The 19881-nt window shown below is 35.9% G+C and overlaps 1 protein-coding gene across 1 annotated transcript; it reads right to left on the reverse strand.

Annotated features, from left to right (window-relative positions):
• Nucleotides 1-469: 469 nt before the first annotated feature.
• LOC118584647 (prolactin-7A2-like) lies at nt 470-11917 on the reverse strand. The gene is given in 5 exon segments (XM_036188909.1): nt 470-688; nt 1851-2030; nt 3779-3802; nt 3804-3887; nt 11882-11917. Coding segments are annotated over 5 exon segments (543 nt in total).
• Between the last annotated feature and the right edge of the window lie 7964 nt (nt 11918-19881).

Raw genomic sequence — 19881 nt, forward strand, 5'->3', positions numbered from 1 at the left:
AACTGAGTGTAGTACTATTTGGTCCTCTTTGACTTAGGGATAAGAGAGAAGACATAACAAAGCTGAACCAGAGGGTCCTGGCCTTGCAGAACCTGTTGGGTAGCTATGGTATGGGGCAAAAGGATGGGTTTTGGCAAACTGAATGACTTTCTTGAGGTATCCCATTATCCCCATTACTTAATAATGTGGAAATACTTATAACTGTGAATTTATTCTCTGATTCTAATAACTATATCAACATTAATATTAATTTACTATGATTCTAAAGTAAATTGTGAATTATTCCAATTTCCAGTCAAACCTCTTAAAGCATTTAATATACTTAGTATTAAATGAATAAAAGATACCAACAAATTTTCTTTTTAAACTTTGATGTATATACAATTTATTTATCTTTTAAAAAACACACATTACACTCAAGTATACTTTCAAAGTATACAAAATTAAGACTATTTAAAAGGATGCAGCATCATGAATAATCTCCAATTCTTGAGGATGAGCAGATGTCACTATCAACAAGCACCACACACCCCAAGAGCATGAGAGAAAGGTCAATTGTATTCATATCAACATGCAAGCAACAGGATAATTTAAAAAGAGTAAAAAAGCAAAAGTCTTCATCAGATGACTGGAAGTCTTCAAGACCAGACCAGAAGGTATAATCCACATTTTCTGTTGTTCCAAAAACCTGATGGCCAAAATGATAACCAGTCAGTTATAATTAACACAGCTGTGTTTGCTTTTCCATTCCTTCCTAGATGTTAAATTACATTTAGTGAAATGATAAGAATATTAAGCTTCATGCAGACTAGTATCTAGTTTAGGATAGCTTCTTGCAAGATATACTGATACAAGAGGGGTGAAAATGTTATTGGAGTAACCATCCACTCTTTAATTGGATAAAATGAAACCCATACCTGACACTGTTAGTGAGGCTTAGAACCTAAGACAAGATAGGTCACAGACCTAGGGTAAAATCTATCACTATTATTTTGCTAAATGAACATAGCAACAAATATTGTGATACCCATGGATGAGGATCTCTCAAGCCTTATTAGAGAAGTTTCTTCTTACAGTATAAAGTTATTAAAAAGAGGTACATAACTATTCAGTGTGCAGAGATTAGGAGACTCTGAACCACCCTGCCTTAAGTAGGATGTCTTTATCAAACCCCTCCCCTCAATGATCCAATATGTACATGGAAGAGGATAGAGAAAATTATAAGAGGCTGAGCTTGTAGGTGACTGCAAGGAAACAGCATTTTCCAGACACAACACAACTGATGCACACATAAACTCATACAGACTTTGATAGCATGGACAAGACCTGCACAGGTTCAAACCACACAAAATCCCAAAACTGAGAAGGGGAAGCAGACAAAAAGTCCTATACCTAAGCAAAAAGTTATTTGCGATTGATAAGTGACACAAAAGGGAAATAATCAATTTTGTCCAATGGAATAAAAGCAAGTTGCATGCACACATTTTCTTACATTTAATTGACTTCAGATGAAATCTGTGTTTTTATGAATCTGAAGCAGAAGGAACAGGATTTGCTACTTGAGCACAGACTTGGACTTGACCTTAGTAATTAATGCTCATTAGCAAGGTATAATGATAGGAGACTCTAATGAAGTAGTGAGGAATATTTCACTCTGCCCAGACCTACAGGAACTATTCATGCTACTGTGACAAAGTCATACTGTAATGCTTATCCATTAGTTCTGAGAATATCTACAAAATTGAGTGTCAAATTCTGTTCTTAAAAATTGAGGTTTTCAAAATTTAATATCCATTGTAGAAGTCATATCATTCATGAGTGCAGGAAGTGAAGGTAAGAACACCACTCACCTTGCTGAGTATTCTCTTGGTGTCCTCAAAAAGCTCTGCATTTTTTGTCCTAATGTCTTTGGCTATCGAAAGGATGTCATCATACATTCCTGGCATACTTCCAAGAATGGTCAGGAGGTTGTCAAGAGTGTCATTCCAAGTCCGCACTCTACTGAGTATCAGTTTTGGAAAGTCTTCAAGCTAAGCAGCATGTTTCAGCAATTACATTAATAAGTGAATTAAAGAAGGATTAATTAGTTTTGGTTTCCTATGAGGTATCCAAATTAAATATCCATTTGTTATTTTAATGGAAAGGTAGAATGGTTTGGGGGAGTAAAAATCATATAGATTAATAAAGTAAAAAATTATTAACCTATAATTTGTTATCATAAAATAATTTTGTATGTATATACATATATTATTTCCAATTACCCATTATATTGATTGTGTTATGTTTTCTATATAAAATTTTGTCATCTGATCCTCCTATAACCTTTTTCATGCGTCATTATTTTGCTTGTCCAGGGGAACCCAGGGATTTGCTGGGGCTTAGTAGGTGTTCTAACTCAGGAAAAATAGATTACCCCACTATAAATGGCAAGACATTTAACATAGATTTATCACGCAAATAAACTAGATTGGTCAAAATCATAGGTTATTTTAAGACATTAATAAAAAATATTCCATGAAGATAACCTGGCATTAATAAGTGTGGTTTCCTCAACCTAGAGCAGTCCCTCTCCTTGCCTCTAGCAGAGTGGTACATTTTTGGAACACGTGAGTAAAGAACAACAAGAGGTCATTGTTCTTAATAACAGCATGAATAGAAATATCAATAGGATTTTGACTTTCTGGTGTGTTCCAGGATCTTACATGAAAGTCACTTCTGGTTTAAAGAGCTTTGTGTACTAATATCTTTAGCTGCTAAAGAGACAATGAAAAGAGTATAGAGAAATCCGGTAGAAAGAGGAAAAATACATGAAGGAAAGGACCAGATGCAAAGGTTTTGGCAAGGCAGTCTCCTGGGACCATTGCTGCATATGAATAAGAGTGAAGACTTGAGATGGATGGAACTCAACACTCATTCTGACAGAGAAGGCTGATGGTCCAAGTTCCATAAAATTTTCAAAGCCTCAGTTTATTTACATCATCCAGGTTGTGTGTGTGTTAATTGCAGCACTGCCAATAACACACTTTATGAAATTCCTGGTCTTAGAGTACACACCTAGATACACTTTCTTCCTTCACTTTGCCTCATTATTTTCACATGATGCCTAAATCAGTTCATTTGGGGATAAGTTATGGGAAAGAATCATAAGGAAAGAACCTAACAGTTGTAAATTAGAGCTGCAGTGATATGTAGACCTTCTCATTACAACTGAGGGCATGGCTCATTCTCAAGAGCATCAAGTCGTGTTTATAGCACTCCCTTGTTCAGGTGCTTACAGCTAAGACAAAGAAGAAATCAGAGGAGTTGGAGGAATGAGTAGGAAAATAAGAAGCAGAAGTAGAATCAAGCAAGCCTTGAAAATCAAGAAGACTGAGCATGGTGGTCAGTAATGTGAGATTTGTTAATGGGGAGCCATTCACTGGTAACAGACAAGCAACACTACTGTTAACTGAGTAAAGTCTAGAGGTGAGATATCATTAAACTAAAACCCTCCGATGGAGCATGTATGGACCTGCTGTAAAATCACTTAACATTTGCTTATTTATTATGAAGTATCTAGCATGACTTTTCTGTGTTCATTCTCACTCTATTTCCTGCAGGTGTGGTTACCACATCTACTACAGTACTTGCAGCATGACAAAGCAAAGTTAACCTACTACTCCATTTTCATGTAGGTATGGTTTCTACTCCTCTTTCAGTATTTACAAAAATCTGCATCATCACAAGGTAAAGCCAGCTCTTTCAGCTATTTAACTGAAAAACCAAACTAGAGACTTACAGAGATCTGTTGGGTTTCATCCAAAATTTTCTGGAGTTTTGATGGAATAACTGTGGCAGCAGGTGAGAGTCTTAACCAGTAACTCCTTACCTCCAAGAAACTCAAACATCTGTATGTATAAAAATTAATATTCAATTAATTGGTGTCTGGAAAATTAGACAATGAATCTACAATAAAAATATTAATGCACTCAATAGATGTGTGCTTTTTAAAAATTAAATCTGCATAAAATCTAAGATTAAAAACTTAACAAAGTGAATATTTTGATCCTTTCCTTCTTAATTGTGTCTGTAATCTCATTTTGTTTTACATCTGAGTGTCAAACCTCTCAACCCTTTCCTCTACTTATTCTTCTCTTATTTTTTTTTTAAATTTTCCCTAAATATTTCTTTATCAAAGGGAAAACTTATAAAATAACAGAACTGGTAAATATAAAGTGTCTTAATGATTATCTTCTCTAGAATCTAGGCCTAGGGTCATGGTATATTGTATCTAAATTTGTTAATTTCTTGCTTCCTGTATTTCCAAATTGATGTGTGTCTTTTAACTGGGCCTTTTAAAATGGTATGTTTTCTTTCTATTACAAGTGAGTATATACACCAGTACAATTCAATATTAGTCATAAATCCTGACTGGAATTGTGTCAAGTTTGACAAAAGTAAGTATAAAAACACTGATCACTTTTAGGAAATCATAATGAAATAAAAAAATTTACATATGGATCAATGTATAATCTTAAATATTATATTTTAAATATACTACTAGTAACTTGTTATTTAAATCTGATCATCAGCTACTGTGCAAAAGTTTAATGAATTACCAGCAATGTTAAGAATTTGGTCAGTAAAGAATGAGGAATGAGAAACTGATGAGTAACAACCCAATAAAAACACGTCTTTTGCAACTGCAGAGACATTCTCTTAATGCCTATTGTTCTATTGAAGTCTTATATTATTTTCTCCTTTATGTCTACACATCTTGAACAGATAGCATGTTGTCATCTGGAGGAGAGAGCCTATGTTTCCTGTTAACCAGCCCCCTCTAGCACTGGAGAACTCTAACAGGATTCCTAACACTGGGGGTTCCTGAAAATCAAGGAGTGTTTTTCCTCCCTCTTGACATGGTTTCCATTTGGATTGGTTCTGTTTCCTACTCCTAACTGACTAAAATACAGTTCAACCTTCTTAGGTATCTGCAGTGAAAATATTTCTTGTTCCCTAAAACCTAGATCTGGATATCAGAGTTCTTTTCTATCCACAATGATTACACTTTTATTTTACAATAATATTTTTTAATTAAAAAGTAAAAAATATACATATAGTTGTGTGTGTGTGTGTGTGTGTGTGTGTGTGTGTGTGTGTGTGTGTGTATGCCTGGCGGTGGTGGCAGCACTCGGGAGGCAGAGGCAGGCAGATCTCTGTGAGTTCGAGGCCAGCCTGGGCTACCAAGTGTGTTCCAGGAAAGGCACAAAGCTACACAGGGAAAGCCTATCTCAAAAACAAAACAAAACAAAACAAAACAAAAACCCCAAGGAAATCTTTTTTTTTTTTTTCCCTATTTCTGTTTTTCTTTTGTCTTTCAAATCAGGTTCACAGCAGCTTTCCCATTCTCATTTTGCTGTTTACTGCCAGAGGCTTTCTTGTGTAATACCCCTGTGGAGGTGTTACTTAATACTTGGTCTTTAACACTTTCTCTTGTAAGTCCAGGTAATGTTATTAGCATGAAGTCTTTTGTGAGAGAAAAGATGGAAATAAGTGAGGCACTTACACGGACTCTGATGAACTTAGCTGAGTCCAAATAAGGGGAGTGCCAAAAAAATAATAAATAGTGAGTAAAGAGACAATATGATTGCATATTTATTAGAAAAATCGACATTCTCTGAGTACCCAATTCTGTCCTGAAGCCATGTCTTCTCTGCTCCGAGACCCTGACTGACCTTAAACAGCCCTCAGGAAGACAGAGTTGTTTCTAATCTAGCCTTCCCAGTGAATAAACTTGTGTTCCAGAAAACTTCAAATCTGATCCTCAGGATTTAGAGTTTATGAGAAGCTAATATTTTGTTGTTATTTGCTTTTTCTCCACTTGAATTAACACAGTTTAGATTCATTCTATTCCTTCCCTGTACTTCTTCTCTATTAGATGTCTCCAGTGTGCTAAGTAAAGATGGCAGCAGAGACTAGCTTTGTAGAGCAAGATCATGGGATCAGAGTTCTCTCTTGGATACAACTCTTAAGGTATTATGTTCCAAGTGCAAAAATATTCTAAAATGAACAACGATTTATTTAAAAAAAAAAACAAAACAAAACAAAACAAAAAACAGAAAACCCTTAGAAATCCTTATAGTCTTGCAAACCAGAGCTTTCCTGGAGCCATCCCATTTTTCATTCTACATTTTATTTCCTGGCAGTTTATTTTACCCATGGAGTTATATTATGTGAAACTTGGATTTGAAGTTTCCCCATGCTAAATTGAAGCAAAGTCATTAAGACTAAGGCTTAGAAGAAAGAAGACAGAAGGGAGTGAGGTACTTACAAATGTATCACAAATTTTTGCAGGAGTCTCACTGATGGTTTGAGACAGGATGAGGAAAAAAACTAGTAAACTAAAAGACAGCATAAATGCATATTTATTGCAAAAAAAGAGACACATTCTTTGGGTACCAATTTCTATGCAGAAGCCATGTGTACTGTCCCCTCTTTGATACTGACTGACCAACACATAGCTCTCAGGAACAGAAAACCATTCCTTTTCTAAACTTGCATTCTAGTTGAATAAACTCATTCATTGTACTTCCATAAACATGGACTCCCAGCATTTAAAGGTTTGAGAAGCTAATGTTTGGTTTGTTTGTTTGCTTTGGTTGTTTGTTTGGCTTTTCCTCTTGACACACCATCGTAATTTAGTTTCATTCATTCCATGGGACTCACTGTAGTGCATTTCTTCTCTATTAGATGCCTGTCGTGTGCTAAGCAACAATGCTAACAGAGACTGGCCTCCAGCAAACAAGGTAAGGAAGTCACAGTTCTTCCCTAGATGTGTCTGTTAGATTTTTATGCCACAAATGGAAATTTAAGAGAATTTAAAGGTAAGTATGGGCAGTTTCAAAGCTCATTGAATTCTTCAAGGATCTTTGAGATTTCAGGAGATTTAACCTATTCTTTTACATTACTTTTCAATAAATATTGTTTTATTTTATTGTTATAAATGTGCATTATTTGTAACACAGCTTTAAGGTATAAAGGAAACTTGGTTCATAATAACTATAAATGTGGTACAAAACAATCTTTGACAAGGAGGTTGCTTTATGAAAAATAAGTAAAACAGATGTAAGTGAAGTACTTACAAATATCCTGCGCATTTCAGTGTTGAGCTTACTGATATCCTGAGACAATATCATGGCATCATCAAACAGTTCCTTGAGGTATAGCTAATCATCATCAGTCTCATCACTACTAAAATGCACAGAGGCCACATTCTCCCACAGTAGGAAGTTTGATACCAGCAGCAGCAGCAGAAGTGCCCCTACTAACAGAAACATGAGACATTCAGATCCAGTCATCCAAAGTTACCAAAAGAAAGTCCATCGTATTTGCCCAGTGCCTTTCCCTGTGTGATTTGATACTGTATAGCCATGGTAGTGAAGAAGCGACTTTCACTGTGAAAATGTAATTAAATTGTTATATTTGCACAGGAATATAGTGTCAGAACTTCAGAACGTGATGACTTCCCACAGCCTAGGATTGATATTAGAAATAATTATGAAATTTTCATCATTGGAAGATTAAATAAATTGTCTTCTAGTTCAGTGTTGTAAGAATTTTGAAGAATTTATGCTGGTTTTCAATTATGACTTCCTCCTTTAATTTTTTATATTAATTTAGTTGCATTATTTACTTTTCCCTTTCTTCTTCCCAACTCCCCCATATAATTCTCCTTGCTCTTTTATGTAAATGCATGGCCTCTTCTCATTAATTGTTATATATATATATATATATATATATATATATATATATATGTGTGTGTGTGTGTGTGTGTGTGTGTGTGTGTATACATACATATATGTATGCCAGGCTGGCTTCGAACTCATAGAGATCCACCTGGCTCTGCCTCCTGAGTGCTGGGATTAAAGGCTTGTGCCACCACAGCCTGGTATATGTTCTTAAATATATCTGTGCAACCTCTATAATGTTCTCTGTATGTGAGATTTTCAGGGAGGACCATTTAGTGTTAGATAACCCATGGGTGTGCTTCTCTCTGGGGAAGATTATTTCTCTCACTCACATCATGCCATAGTTGCCTATAGTTCTTTTTTATACTCAGCCCTCCTGGGCTTCACTTCATTCATGTTAGTATGTCTACTGTTTTTGTCTTTATTCAGCTCATGCTTAGGCAATCACGTTGGTGAGACTTTATGGGTGTAGCTTCTGACATTCCTAGGAGATACATTACAGTCTCAGAGCAAACTCCCCCTTCCTCTGCACAAAACCCACAGCTAAAGTCAAAAGTCATTGCTGAAGATGGAAAGGAGACATATGAGTTTTTTCTAACTAAATGTGCAATGTGTGCTTTTGACAGGGTAGTGTGGTAGCTTCCATTTTTTCTCCATGCCTGAAAAGAGTAAACACATGAGTGACTGTGTGTAACACTGAGCATGTTGGGATTCCTGTATGAAAAGGCACCTCCAGACTGTCTTTAGTATCTTATGGTAATAATTCTATGAGCTTGCCATTTTACAACAATCTTCAGAGTGTCTTTTCTATGAAGTTGAACTTTTTGATACCCCTCTGGGTAGACTGATCCTGTGTAATGTCATCAAACCACTTAGTGGACAGAGAAGGGTGATCGGATTAATCGATCTTTTCCTAGATCTTGTATCAGCTGCTGTATGGCATACTGTCAACACTTTCGGCTTTGCATCATGCATTGTGATTCAGTACATACCCAGGCTCTCTCAGTTATAACTGGGTTGCAGAGAACACATCCGTAGTCTTGAGGCTCAGTGTCAGCAGATGGTACTTGTAGAGATTAAGCTTTACCTTTGAGCATTTGATCACAGAAGCCCCACTAATCTTTATTTTATTTATTTACCTCACTCTATAAAACAACCTCTTTTAAATGAGTTTTCATGATTATAAAGTGTGTTAATGTCATTATCAAATTATATTTTTATAGGTGGACAATATAGAACTCTAGAATACTAAAAATTAATGCTTTCAAGAGGAAGAAGCAACTTGGAACTATCAATTTGAAAAATCTGTCATTTTAATTAACAAATCTGAAAAAGTGCCTCTTGTATAGAGCCTTTGATAAATGCAATTTAAAATGTTCAAAATAAAATCAGGGTACTAGTAAGATTTATTAATAGGAATAAGGATTAGCCAAAAATATTCAAAAATAATTAAAACATTATTAATAATTAGAAAAGATTATGTAGTATAAAATGAAACCATCAATTATTTATAAGCAAAATAAAAAATAATTCAGATAAATACATTTTAAATTATTGTTTTTGTTCTTTAGGGTTATGATAATTACATCATTTCCTTCTTTTCTCTCTTTATCTCAAACAATCCCACGTAGCCTTATCCTCTTTCAAATTCACAACTCTCTTTTCTTTAGTTGTTACATGTATATACATATGTACACATTTATATGCATATATGTATGCCTTACTAAATACATATATAATGTGCTTAGTCACTATAACAATATTTGTATATGATTTTAGGATTGACCATTTGGTATTGCATAAAAGTTAGTGCACTCTTACTTCATGAAGACTATTTCTTACTGCATAACTAAACTGTCAAAAATCATGATTCCTTCATTAATTTGTTTTATACATGGTAGATATACATGTATACAGTAAGTACATGTAAAGTCCATCCATTTATCAAGTGAAAGATACCCACAGTTTAACCTGAGCACAAGGAGATAATGATACTGGGTTTTTTTTATCTCATAAAATCTAAATTGTGTTTGTTACCAATTCATTTATTTAGAAATTTTATTAAGAGGAAAAGGTAGTATTACCATAATATCCCTTTTGAAATATATTTTGCTTGAATGATAATTTTAAAGTTCTATAGATACTTATCTGTTACCCTTGAACACTAAATATGTTATCTGTTTTCCTATAGATACTGATCTGTTACCCTTGAACACTAAATACTTATCTGTTACCCTTGAACAGAAAATATGATTAAGTTTATTCAAGTCAAGCATCTCCTAGCAGAGATCCAGAAACCAGAACATAGTACATTCTTCCTTCTACAGTTACTACAAATTTAGTATGCAATCTCTTTTTAAGTCATCCAGTCAAATGTCTCAATTTCTGCAATTTGCTTTTGATGTTGATCATTTCCTGCCATGGTCCTCTGAGGTTGTATAAGCAAAAGACTTGCTCTTACCACTAGATACTGATAAACTTCCTTTTTCTATTTAGGTGAATTAAGAAAATTCAAAATGTCTCTAGACATTTCTACGTGTCTCCTGGAATAAAGACTCTTTTAACAACCACTGATCCAAGAGTGTGCAGTGTATTTGCTTTCTAGAGCAATGACTAGAAAAAATTTCTAAGTTTTATCTGATTTTATTTGTCTTGATTAAGCATGAACAAATAAATGTCTTTTCATTCTATATATTGTAAAAATGACCTCCAAAATGTAAATTCTCCAAAGGATCTCATAAATCAATGGAGTGTCTTATCTTACTTAAAAGAACACAAGGAAAGAGTTTCTTACAGGAGTATGGTTGAGAGAAAGACAGTGGCATCTCTGAGGAGTCCTGACATAGCTTGGCTGTTTCACTGCAGTCCCACCTCCAGTAACAATTCCACTTCCATATATAAGCCAGTGAACCACCCTCAAGGCCACGCTCTCCTAGGGAGCAAGAAAAAGTAGCATCTTGAATGAAGGTTAGGACCATATGACTCTTCACCTTCAAGAAGTACAAACATCCTCATGACCATGATGACTCAAGGAATCAATATGACCCTTTTACTTTATTTTGAGACTATCACTAGGGTCCAAATTAAGTTGCAAATCATTATAGACTTCTATTCTCCATAAAGGCTCTTGTGAATTCCATGTGCTACCAAAATATCTATGTCCCAGACTTTCACTTTTCTTTGGATCTTAAGTGTTTCTGTCACTATATCTTGGTTAGAGTCACATTTATGTCTCCGTTTCTGAGCATTGCAATACAAGGCCATAGAAACAGTCCTCATTCAGAACAGTTTTCAATTTGTAATTTTTTGGGGGGAGGCGCAGAATCCAGGGAACACAGTAAAGTGTTTGTTTCTGCATATTAGGCACAATAGGTCAGTAATTAAGGTGCAAATCCAGATATGTAGACGGTGTGTGTGTGTGTGTGTGTGTGTGTGTGTGTGTGTGTGTGTGTGTAAACACATGAATTATGAACCAAAAGCTGTGGAGCCCTCAACTGGATCAGGCCTTCTGGATAAGTGAGACGACTAAATAGCTTGAACTGTTTGGGAGGCACCCAGGCAGTCGGACCTGGACCTGTCCATAGTGCATGAGCTGGCTGTTTGGAACCTTGGGCTTACACAGGGACACTTTGCTCAGCCTGGAAGGAGGGGATTGGACTTGCCTGTACTGAATACACCAGGTTGAATTACATCCCCAGGGGAGTCTTGGCCCTGAAGGAGATGGGAGCCCCTGGAGGGGAGGGGCTGGGGGGAAGGACAGGGGAACCCATGGCAGATGTGTAAAATTAAAACACAAAAGGAGTCAATTTTCTCTTTAAACCACATGGATCCAGGGATCACTGCTCATCAGCTTGGACGACAATTGTCTTTACCCACGAAGTCATCTCACCTACCCTATTTCTGGAATGTCTGTTTCTCTCTTTTGTCAGTTTTTTTTTTTTAAAAACAACAGCTTGCTTTTATTATTATTATTATTATTATTATTATTATTATTATTATTATATAGAAAAACCTGAAATTAGAAATTGTGTTACCTCCAGGTTTCTTTCTTCTGCTTATTATTGTTTTGGCTTGTCAGGGCCACTTTGTTTTCATTTTAAAGATTTGCTTTACAATGTCTCCAGTTCACACATTGGAATTTTGTCCACCATTACCTTGGACTTGAAAATCTCCTGCAGGAGCACAGCCATTCCCATCAAATTAGTTCTGTCAAGCCATGAGCATGCAGGTCTTCTCATCTTCTAGTGCTGCTTCCATTAATTTTAATTGTATTACATTTTTCAATGTAACATTCTTGTACCTTCTTGGGTATGTTTATTTCTAGTTATTTTATTTTGTTTTGATATTTTATTTTGAAGTTATTTAGATGGAATTCAGTTTTCTGATTTATTCAAGTTACTTTTTCCAAAGTAGGAAATACATGTCAGGTTTGGATTTTACTATATTGCTGTTTATCACGTGTAAGAGTGTTTCTTTATCAACTCTTCCATACCATTAAAATATATAGTTATGTCTTAAGCCAATGGGAATAATTGCCCTTTCGATTAGTGTCCTTTTAAATGTTTTTATTGAAAAATAATCTTTTCATATAATATTTTCTGATCATCGTTTTCTATGACCAAAAACTCCACCCCAAACCTCACCATTTCCCAATCTACTCAACTCCCTTTCATTCCTCCTTGTTTTAGAAAATCGTCAAACAAAATAAAAGAGGAAAAAAACAAAAGAAACACAATACACATACACAAACTATAACAATACAAAATCAGAAACCACATTATACAAGCAAAACAAAAACATAAACAAAAAAATCAAAAAAAGTAAGGTAAAAAAAAACCCAAACAGAAAAATATAAGACAAAATGTTTACAAAAGTACCATTGAGTTCTTTTCATGTTGGCCATCTACTGCTAGACATGAGGCCTATTTTTAAGTGTGGTTAATATATCTAGTGAGACTCCACTAGAGAAAACAAATTTTCCTTTGCATCTAGATACCAATTGGAGATAATTTCTAGTTTTCGGATGGGTGCTCATGTCCAACTCCCCCTTTCAGTTTTGGGGCTTGTCTGTCTTGAATGTGTATAAGCCCTTTACATGCAGCAACAGTCTCTATGACTTCATATGTGTCTCATTCTTGTTATGTCTTGAAGACGCTGCTCTCTTTGTGTCAACCATTCCCTCTGGCTGTTACAATCTTTCTGCCTCCACTTCTGCATAGCTCCTTGACTCCTGAGGTGTCTTTGATGAAGATAGCCATTTAGGAATGAATGCTTCAAATCTCTCACTTTGCACACTTCAAGGTAGAAGCAACTGACAAAAATGGCTAGGGGAAGGAAGGAACCTGTGCCTGACACTACTTGAGTGTCCAAGAATCTGAGACTTGATAGAATATGGATACAGGGAAGAACCAAACACAATGGTTCTGCCTACAGAACATAACAATCAATAAAATGACTTCTAACCACACTCTAGAACACATATTTGCCCTAAGACAATGCAGATTTTCCATGATAAGCAAATGCCTATGATGGAGATGGGAATAGGGGGTGGGCTGGGGAGAAGGTGTTTGAGGGGAAACAGGGGAATCCATGGCTGATATGTAAAATTAAATTAAACTATAAAATAAAAAGAATTTAAATGACTGATGCAAAAATATGCATTTAAAGATTGAAAATAATATAAAAAATTAAAATTTTGAAGATTTGTCTAGAAAAAAAAAAAAAAAGAACCCTTCTGCATCTGTCTCCCCAGTGGGATAAAATTCACAGGCAATTTCACTCAGTAACTTGTGTCTACTGTCCTAATTACCATGATGATTTATAACACATTTGTAATTGTTTTATATTAATACTTAGTTCTTTGATTTGACTTAGTTCAATTAAACAAAATGAATAGTTCTGAGTCTTAGATTCAAGAGTTCATTTTTAACTAGTCAACGTGAAAAGGGGTCTAAATGCCACTCCCTCCTGTGGGATGATCCTTCTGTAGGCTGTGAATAAGTATTTCTCTTATTGGTTAATAATAAGGGTAATTGGTTAATAATAAGAATAATATAGGCTGTTTGGCCTATTGCAAGGCAGGTTGAAGTTTGGAGGGGTAATAAAACTGAGGCCTGGGATGAAGAAGGGCAGAGTTGAGAGAGAGATATTGGTGAGCAGCCCAAGAAGCAAGATGCCAGAGGACCAGTAAATCCACTGCCACATGGAAATACTTAGATTAATAGAATTTGATTAATTTAAATGTAAGAGCTAGTTAGCAATAACCTGAGCTACCAGACAAACATTTTATAATTATTTTAATAATTTGTGTGTTTATTAGGGACCAGGAAGTCAGGAAAGAAAATTTCCACCTCCATTTACATATGAAGCCCAATGTGGGGCACCAGATAATGGAGGAAGTCAGGGGATGAGTTTACCATTTATTAACAAGCAAATCCATGCACAATACTCACAAGACAGAACAGAGAATCTGAACCAGTACACCTGCTGCTGCACAGCCTCCGCTGCTCTTGCTTCCTTGTTCTAAAAGACAGATGCATCCCCCAGCTCTACCTCATCTTTTGTGTCACATACATTTCCAATAAAAACTCAGCCCCTTGGACCCAAATGCTTCTTTCACTTGGCTAGCGGACCAGTGACAGTATTCCCATAACAATTACACACAACTCTTACTGAAGAAGTCACCCTGATCACTTGGATTCCCTAGTTGTGATGTGACCTATAGTGGGAACATGCTTATAAGTTTACCATTTTCACTTTGGTGTGAATTACTTTAAAAGTCTCCCATTGTTTCCTTGCCTTTTTAGGACTCTAGAATCTAAATTGTGATGATGACCTATTTTTTTTTTTTTTTTTTTTTTTTTTTTTTTTTTTAGTATAGAAAGGGATATCTAGCTGCCTATTGAAATTTTTGGAACATTACTGCAAAGGGTAGGTTTTAATATTAAAAAATTCATTTCTAAGAAATTAGAAAGTGTTTAGTTTGCCATCATTATGTGAAATATAATTTTAGAAGTAGATGTCTAAAATTATTTTTTTAACGAGTACTTGATTGACCAGTTGATGAGAATAAGACATGAAGACACAATCACGATCAGAGGTGGCTTTTGAAAATATTGAGTTAGTTGGTTTCAATTGCTGTGACAAAATACTTGGGGAAATCATCTTAAAAGCAGAAAAGTTTGTTTTTGAGAATAGTTTCCAAGGTTAGTCCACTCACTTTTTATTTTCACTAAGGCATGTGACACCACAGTACATTATAGTAGGAACACATGGTCTAAGAGACCATTCACATATCTGTTGCCAAAAAAGAAAGAGATGGAATATATATATATATATATATATATATATATATATATATATGTGTGTGTGTGTGTGTGCGTGTGTGTGTGTGTGTGTGTGTGTGTGTGTGTGTATGTATGTATGTATGTATTTGTGTGTGTGGAGAGAGAGAGAGAGAGAGAGAGAGAGAGAAAGGGAGAAAGAATTTCACTTCTTTCTACTGGGCTTCATCTCCTGAATTTCCACCAACTCACTGTAGTGATGAACAAGGATTCAAAACATAAAAAATTCAGAATATTCCAGATCAAAACTGTAAAATTAAAAATTATAATCTCTTAAAAAAACTGAACCAAAGTTGAAATGGGTCAGATAGGTCCTGTTCAAATTTATTGACGGAGACAAGTGACTTGTAGCTTGTCATTGAGGAGGAATATTTTTTCTATTATATACATACTTAGTAATGTCATTTGGCTCTCCGTTCTTGGAACCACTTAGGTATGCTACCTTTATATTCAGATGGAATATGTCTTCTAGTATTCTTTGTAGACATGGGTTAGTAATCATAATTGATTTAATTTGCTTTTATCACAGAAAGTTTTCATTTATCCCCCAATTTTAATAGTTTTGCTGGATATAATATTCTTGGTTGACAGTTATGGTCTTTCAGGACTACATCTTTCTAACCCCTGTAGGCTCTAAAGGTTTCTGTCAAATAGTACAGTGTTATTCTAACTGACCTCTCTAGAAGAGAGTTGATCTACGCCTCCTCTTACAGCTCTCAATAGCATTTCTCTATCGTATATTTTAAATTTTCTATGTAAAATATAAACCAAAACTACATAATATTAATGTTGCAATATTAACTATAATGTGTCATGAAGCATCTCCTTTATGGTTTTTTATATTTGAATTTCTGTGGGACTCATGCACCTGTATGGTCATCTTGTCTCTTTCTCTAGGTCTTAGTAATGTCCATCCATTATTTTATGAGGATATTCTCTGTGTCTTGCTATGGGATTCTTCTTCTTTTGTCACCATCATACAGAGGTCAGAACTTTTCATGGTGTTCCCAAACTCTCCCCTGTTCTCTTTATGCTTCTATTTTGTCTTCTATTTCTGACTGGACTCATATTTTTTTTTTCCTTCCTGGAGCAGTCTCCATTAGACTTAATGTGCTATATTAGCACATTGATTAGTTTTTTTTAAAGCACTTCCTTTATAACTTAATCTGAAACAATTGGAAGAATAATTCTATTAACTTCTCACTTGCTCTACACAGTACCCATGATGTATAATTTCGCATTTTATCAGATAAATCAATTTCTATCATTGTTTTACTTCTGTTTTGACATCACTCTCCCTATTATTGCAACAACAGAAATTTCTTCAAATGTTCTCTTACAGTGCAATCTATAGAAGAAAGTATAGTCATTCTCATTTCTAATGAAGTCATTATTTTGTTCTGAAGTATCTTTTCTAAACACATTTTACTGAATCTTTACAAGACCTATTCCTCTAATAAATCTTCACTGGAAACTTCAATTTCAGATACATGACATCATATCTGTGTGATTTACCAGAAGTCTGAAATTAATTATTATTACAAACATTCTAAAACTTATGCATTATAAAATTAAAATGTCAACTCAAGAAACTAGACATCAAAAAAATAAAATAATCCAATTAAAAATAGGTACAGATCTGTATTAGTTAGAATTTCTATTACTGAGAAGAGATACCATGACCATGGTAACTGTTATAAAGGAAAACATTTAATTGGGGCAAGCTTACAGTTTCAGAGGTTTGATCTCTTATTGTCATGGTGGGCAACATGAAGGCAGATATGATGCTAGAGAAGGACCTGAGGGTTCTACATTCTGAACCACAGACAATAGGAAGTGAATTGTGTCACACAAGGCATAGCTTGAAAATAGGAGACCTCAAAGCCTACCATCACAGTAACAGACTTTCTCCAACAAGCCCACACCTACTCTATCAAAACCATAACTCCTAATAGTGCCACTCCCTATAGGGGGAATTTTCTTTCAAATCACCACATTCCACTCCTTGTCCCCCATGGGCTTGTAGCCATATCTTAATACAAAAATGCACTAAGTCCAACTTCAAAAGTCCTTATAGTCTACAATAGTCTCAAAGTTACTTAATAGTCTAAAATTCCAAGTCTCTTCTGAGATTCATGCAATCTCTTTAAGCGTAATCCTCTGAAAAAATAAAAATAAAAAGCAGATCACATATTTTCAACATGTAATGGCACAGGATATACATTACCATTCCAAAACGGAAGAAAGGGAGGATAGTGAGGAAATACTGGACCAAAACAAGACCAAAAACCAGCTAGGCAGACTCCAAACTCTATATCTCCATGTCAAAGCACTCCAGGTTAAAGCTCTCTTCATATCTCCAACTCTGTTCATTTTTGTTGATTGCAACATCCTTCTTTCTCTTGGGCTTGCTTGACTCCCTATTAGCAGCTCTCATTGATGGGTATTCCATGAATCTGGCATCTCGAACATCTTGAATTCTCCATGGCAATCCAGCCTTCAAGTTCACAGCTTCATGCAATGGCCTCTCTACCAGGCCTCCATTCAGGGATATCCCTGATACATGCCTGGCCTCAGAAACTTTCCTTAGTTGTGGAGGAAGATTTCATAACCCCATATTCCTATGTCCTGCCTGGTCCACAGTTGCTCAGACCCAAATGAACACACAGAGACTTATATTAATTACAAACTATATGGCCTAATAGCTCAGGCTTCTGGCTAGATAGATCTTACATCTTAACTTAAGCCATTTTTATGAATCTATGCCTTGCCACATGGCTCTTGGCTTACCAGTATCTTTACATCTTGCTTCTCCTGGCAGTAGCTGACAGCTTCTCCTGACTTAGCCTTCCTCCTCCAAGCATTCTCCTTGTCTGCTTGTCCTGCCTATACTGACTGCCAGGCTACTGGCTAATCAGCATTTTATTTATCAACTAATCAGAACAGCACATTCACAACATGCAGAACAATATCACCCATCATACCCCAGTCCCTAGTACCAACTTGTTAGTTAGAGTTTCTATTGCTGTGAAGAGACATGATAACCACATTAATTATTAGAAAGGAAAACCATTTAATTGGGCCTAGCTTATAGTTTCAGAGCTTTAGTTCATTACTGTCATGTACAGGCAGACATGGTTCTGGAGAAGGAGCTGAGGGTTCTACATCTTGATCCACTGGCAGGAAGAAGTGAATATTTCACACTGGGCATAACTTGAGCATAAGAAACCTTAAAGCCCACCGCTACAGTGACAGACTTTCTTCAATGAGGCACACCTACTTCAACAAAGCTATACCTCCTAATAGTACCACTCACTGTGAGAGCTACTTTCTTTCAAACTACCACAAGATGGTAACAGGGAATTTTCAACAGCGGTATCTCAAATGGCAGAAAATACTTAAAGAAATGTTTACCTTCCTTAGTCATCATGGAAATGCAAAATCAAAATGACTCTGAGATTCCATTTTACACCTGTCAGAAGGGATAAGATTAGAAACACAAGTGGTAGTTCATGTTGGAAAGGATTTAAAGCAAGGGGAACTCTCTACCAATTCTGGTAGACATGAAAACTTATATAGCAACTTTGGAAATCAATATTGAGATTTCTCAGAAAATTGTGAATCCATATGCTTCAAGACCCAGCTATATGACTCCTGGCCATATATCCAAAGGATATTCCATCATACAAGGAACTTGATCAACTATGTTCATAGCAGCTTTACTAGCAATAGCCATTAACTGGAAACAGCCGACATGTTCCTCAATAGAAGAATGGATAAAGAAAATGTGGTACATTTGCACAGTAGAGTATTATTTACTGTTAAAAACAATGACATCATGAAATTTTCAGGCAAATGGATGGAACCTCAAAAAAATATCCTGAGTGAGGTAACTCAGACCCAGAAAGACAAATGTGGTATATACTCACTTATAAGTGGATATTAGCTGTAAAGTAAAGGATAACCATGCTACAATCCACAGACCTGGAGAAGCTAAGTAATAAACAGTGCTCAATGGGGGACAATTGGATCTCCCTAGGAAGGGGAAATAGAATAGATTTTGTCGATGAACTGGTTGTGTGTGGAGATTGGAACAGGAAGAATCATGTTGTAAGATTGGAGGGGGAAAGTACTCAAAGAGACAACTAGAAAAGGAGGATATTTGGGGGTGAGGTAGAAACCCAGTAAAATGGAAATTCTCAGAAATTTATAAGGGTAACCTTATCTAAGTCTCCTAGTAATGGGCTATGTGTAGCCTGAACTGGTTATCTTTTGTAACCAGGCAAGACTTTCCATGGAGGGGTTAGGACACCAACCCAGCCATGTAAAACTTGACCTACAATCTGTCTTGCCTAAAAGATGTACTGGGGTAAAGGTGGCACAGATGTTGTAGGAGAGGCCAGCCATTGACAGGTCCAGCGTGAGACCCATTCAAGCAGAGGGAGACCATCCATGGCACAGCCTGGATCACCAGGATCCAGAGGTTGGATAGTCTGGAGAACTAAGATAGAACCAAACATGACTGGAAAAATAAATAACCAAATATAAAAAAACATCCATGTAATGATGCCTGATGATCGTCTGCTGTAACAGCCCCATTGTCATCAGAGAGGCTTCATCCAACAATGGATGGAAATAGATACAGATCACCACCGACAAACATTCAGTAGAGTGCTGGGAATCCTGCAGAAGAGGGAGAGGAAGGATTGAAGGGGGGTCAGGGACACCATAAGAAAGCCCACAGAATCAGCCTCATAGAGGATCACAGAGACTGAATCAACAACTAAGGAGCCTTCCTGGGGCTGACCTAG

The sequence above is a fragment of the Onychomys torridus genome, chromosome 5 (assembly GCF_903995425.1).
Source record: "Onychomys torridus chromosome 5, mOncTor1.1, whole genome shotgun sequence".
Classification (NCBI taxonomy): Eukaryota; Metazoa; Chordata; class Mammalia; order Rodentia; family Cricetidae; genus Onychomys; species Onychomys torridus.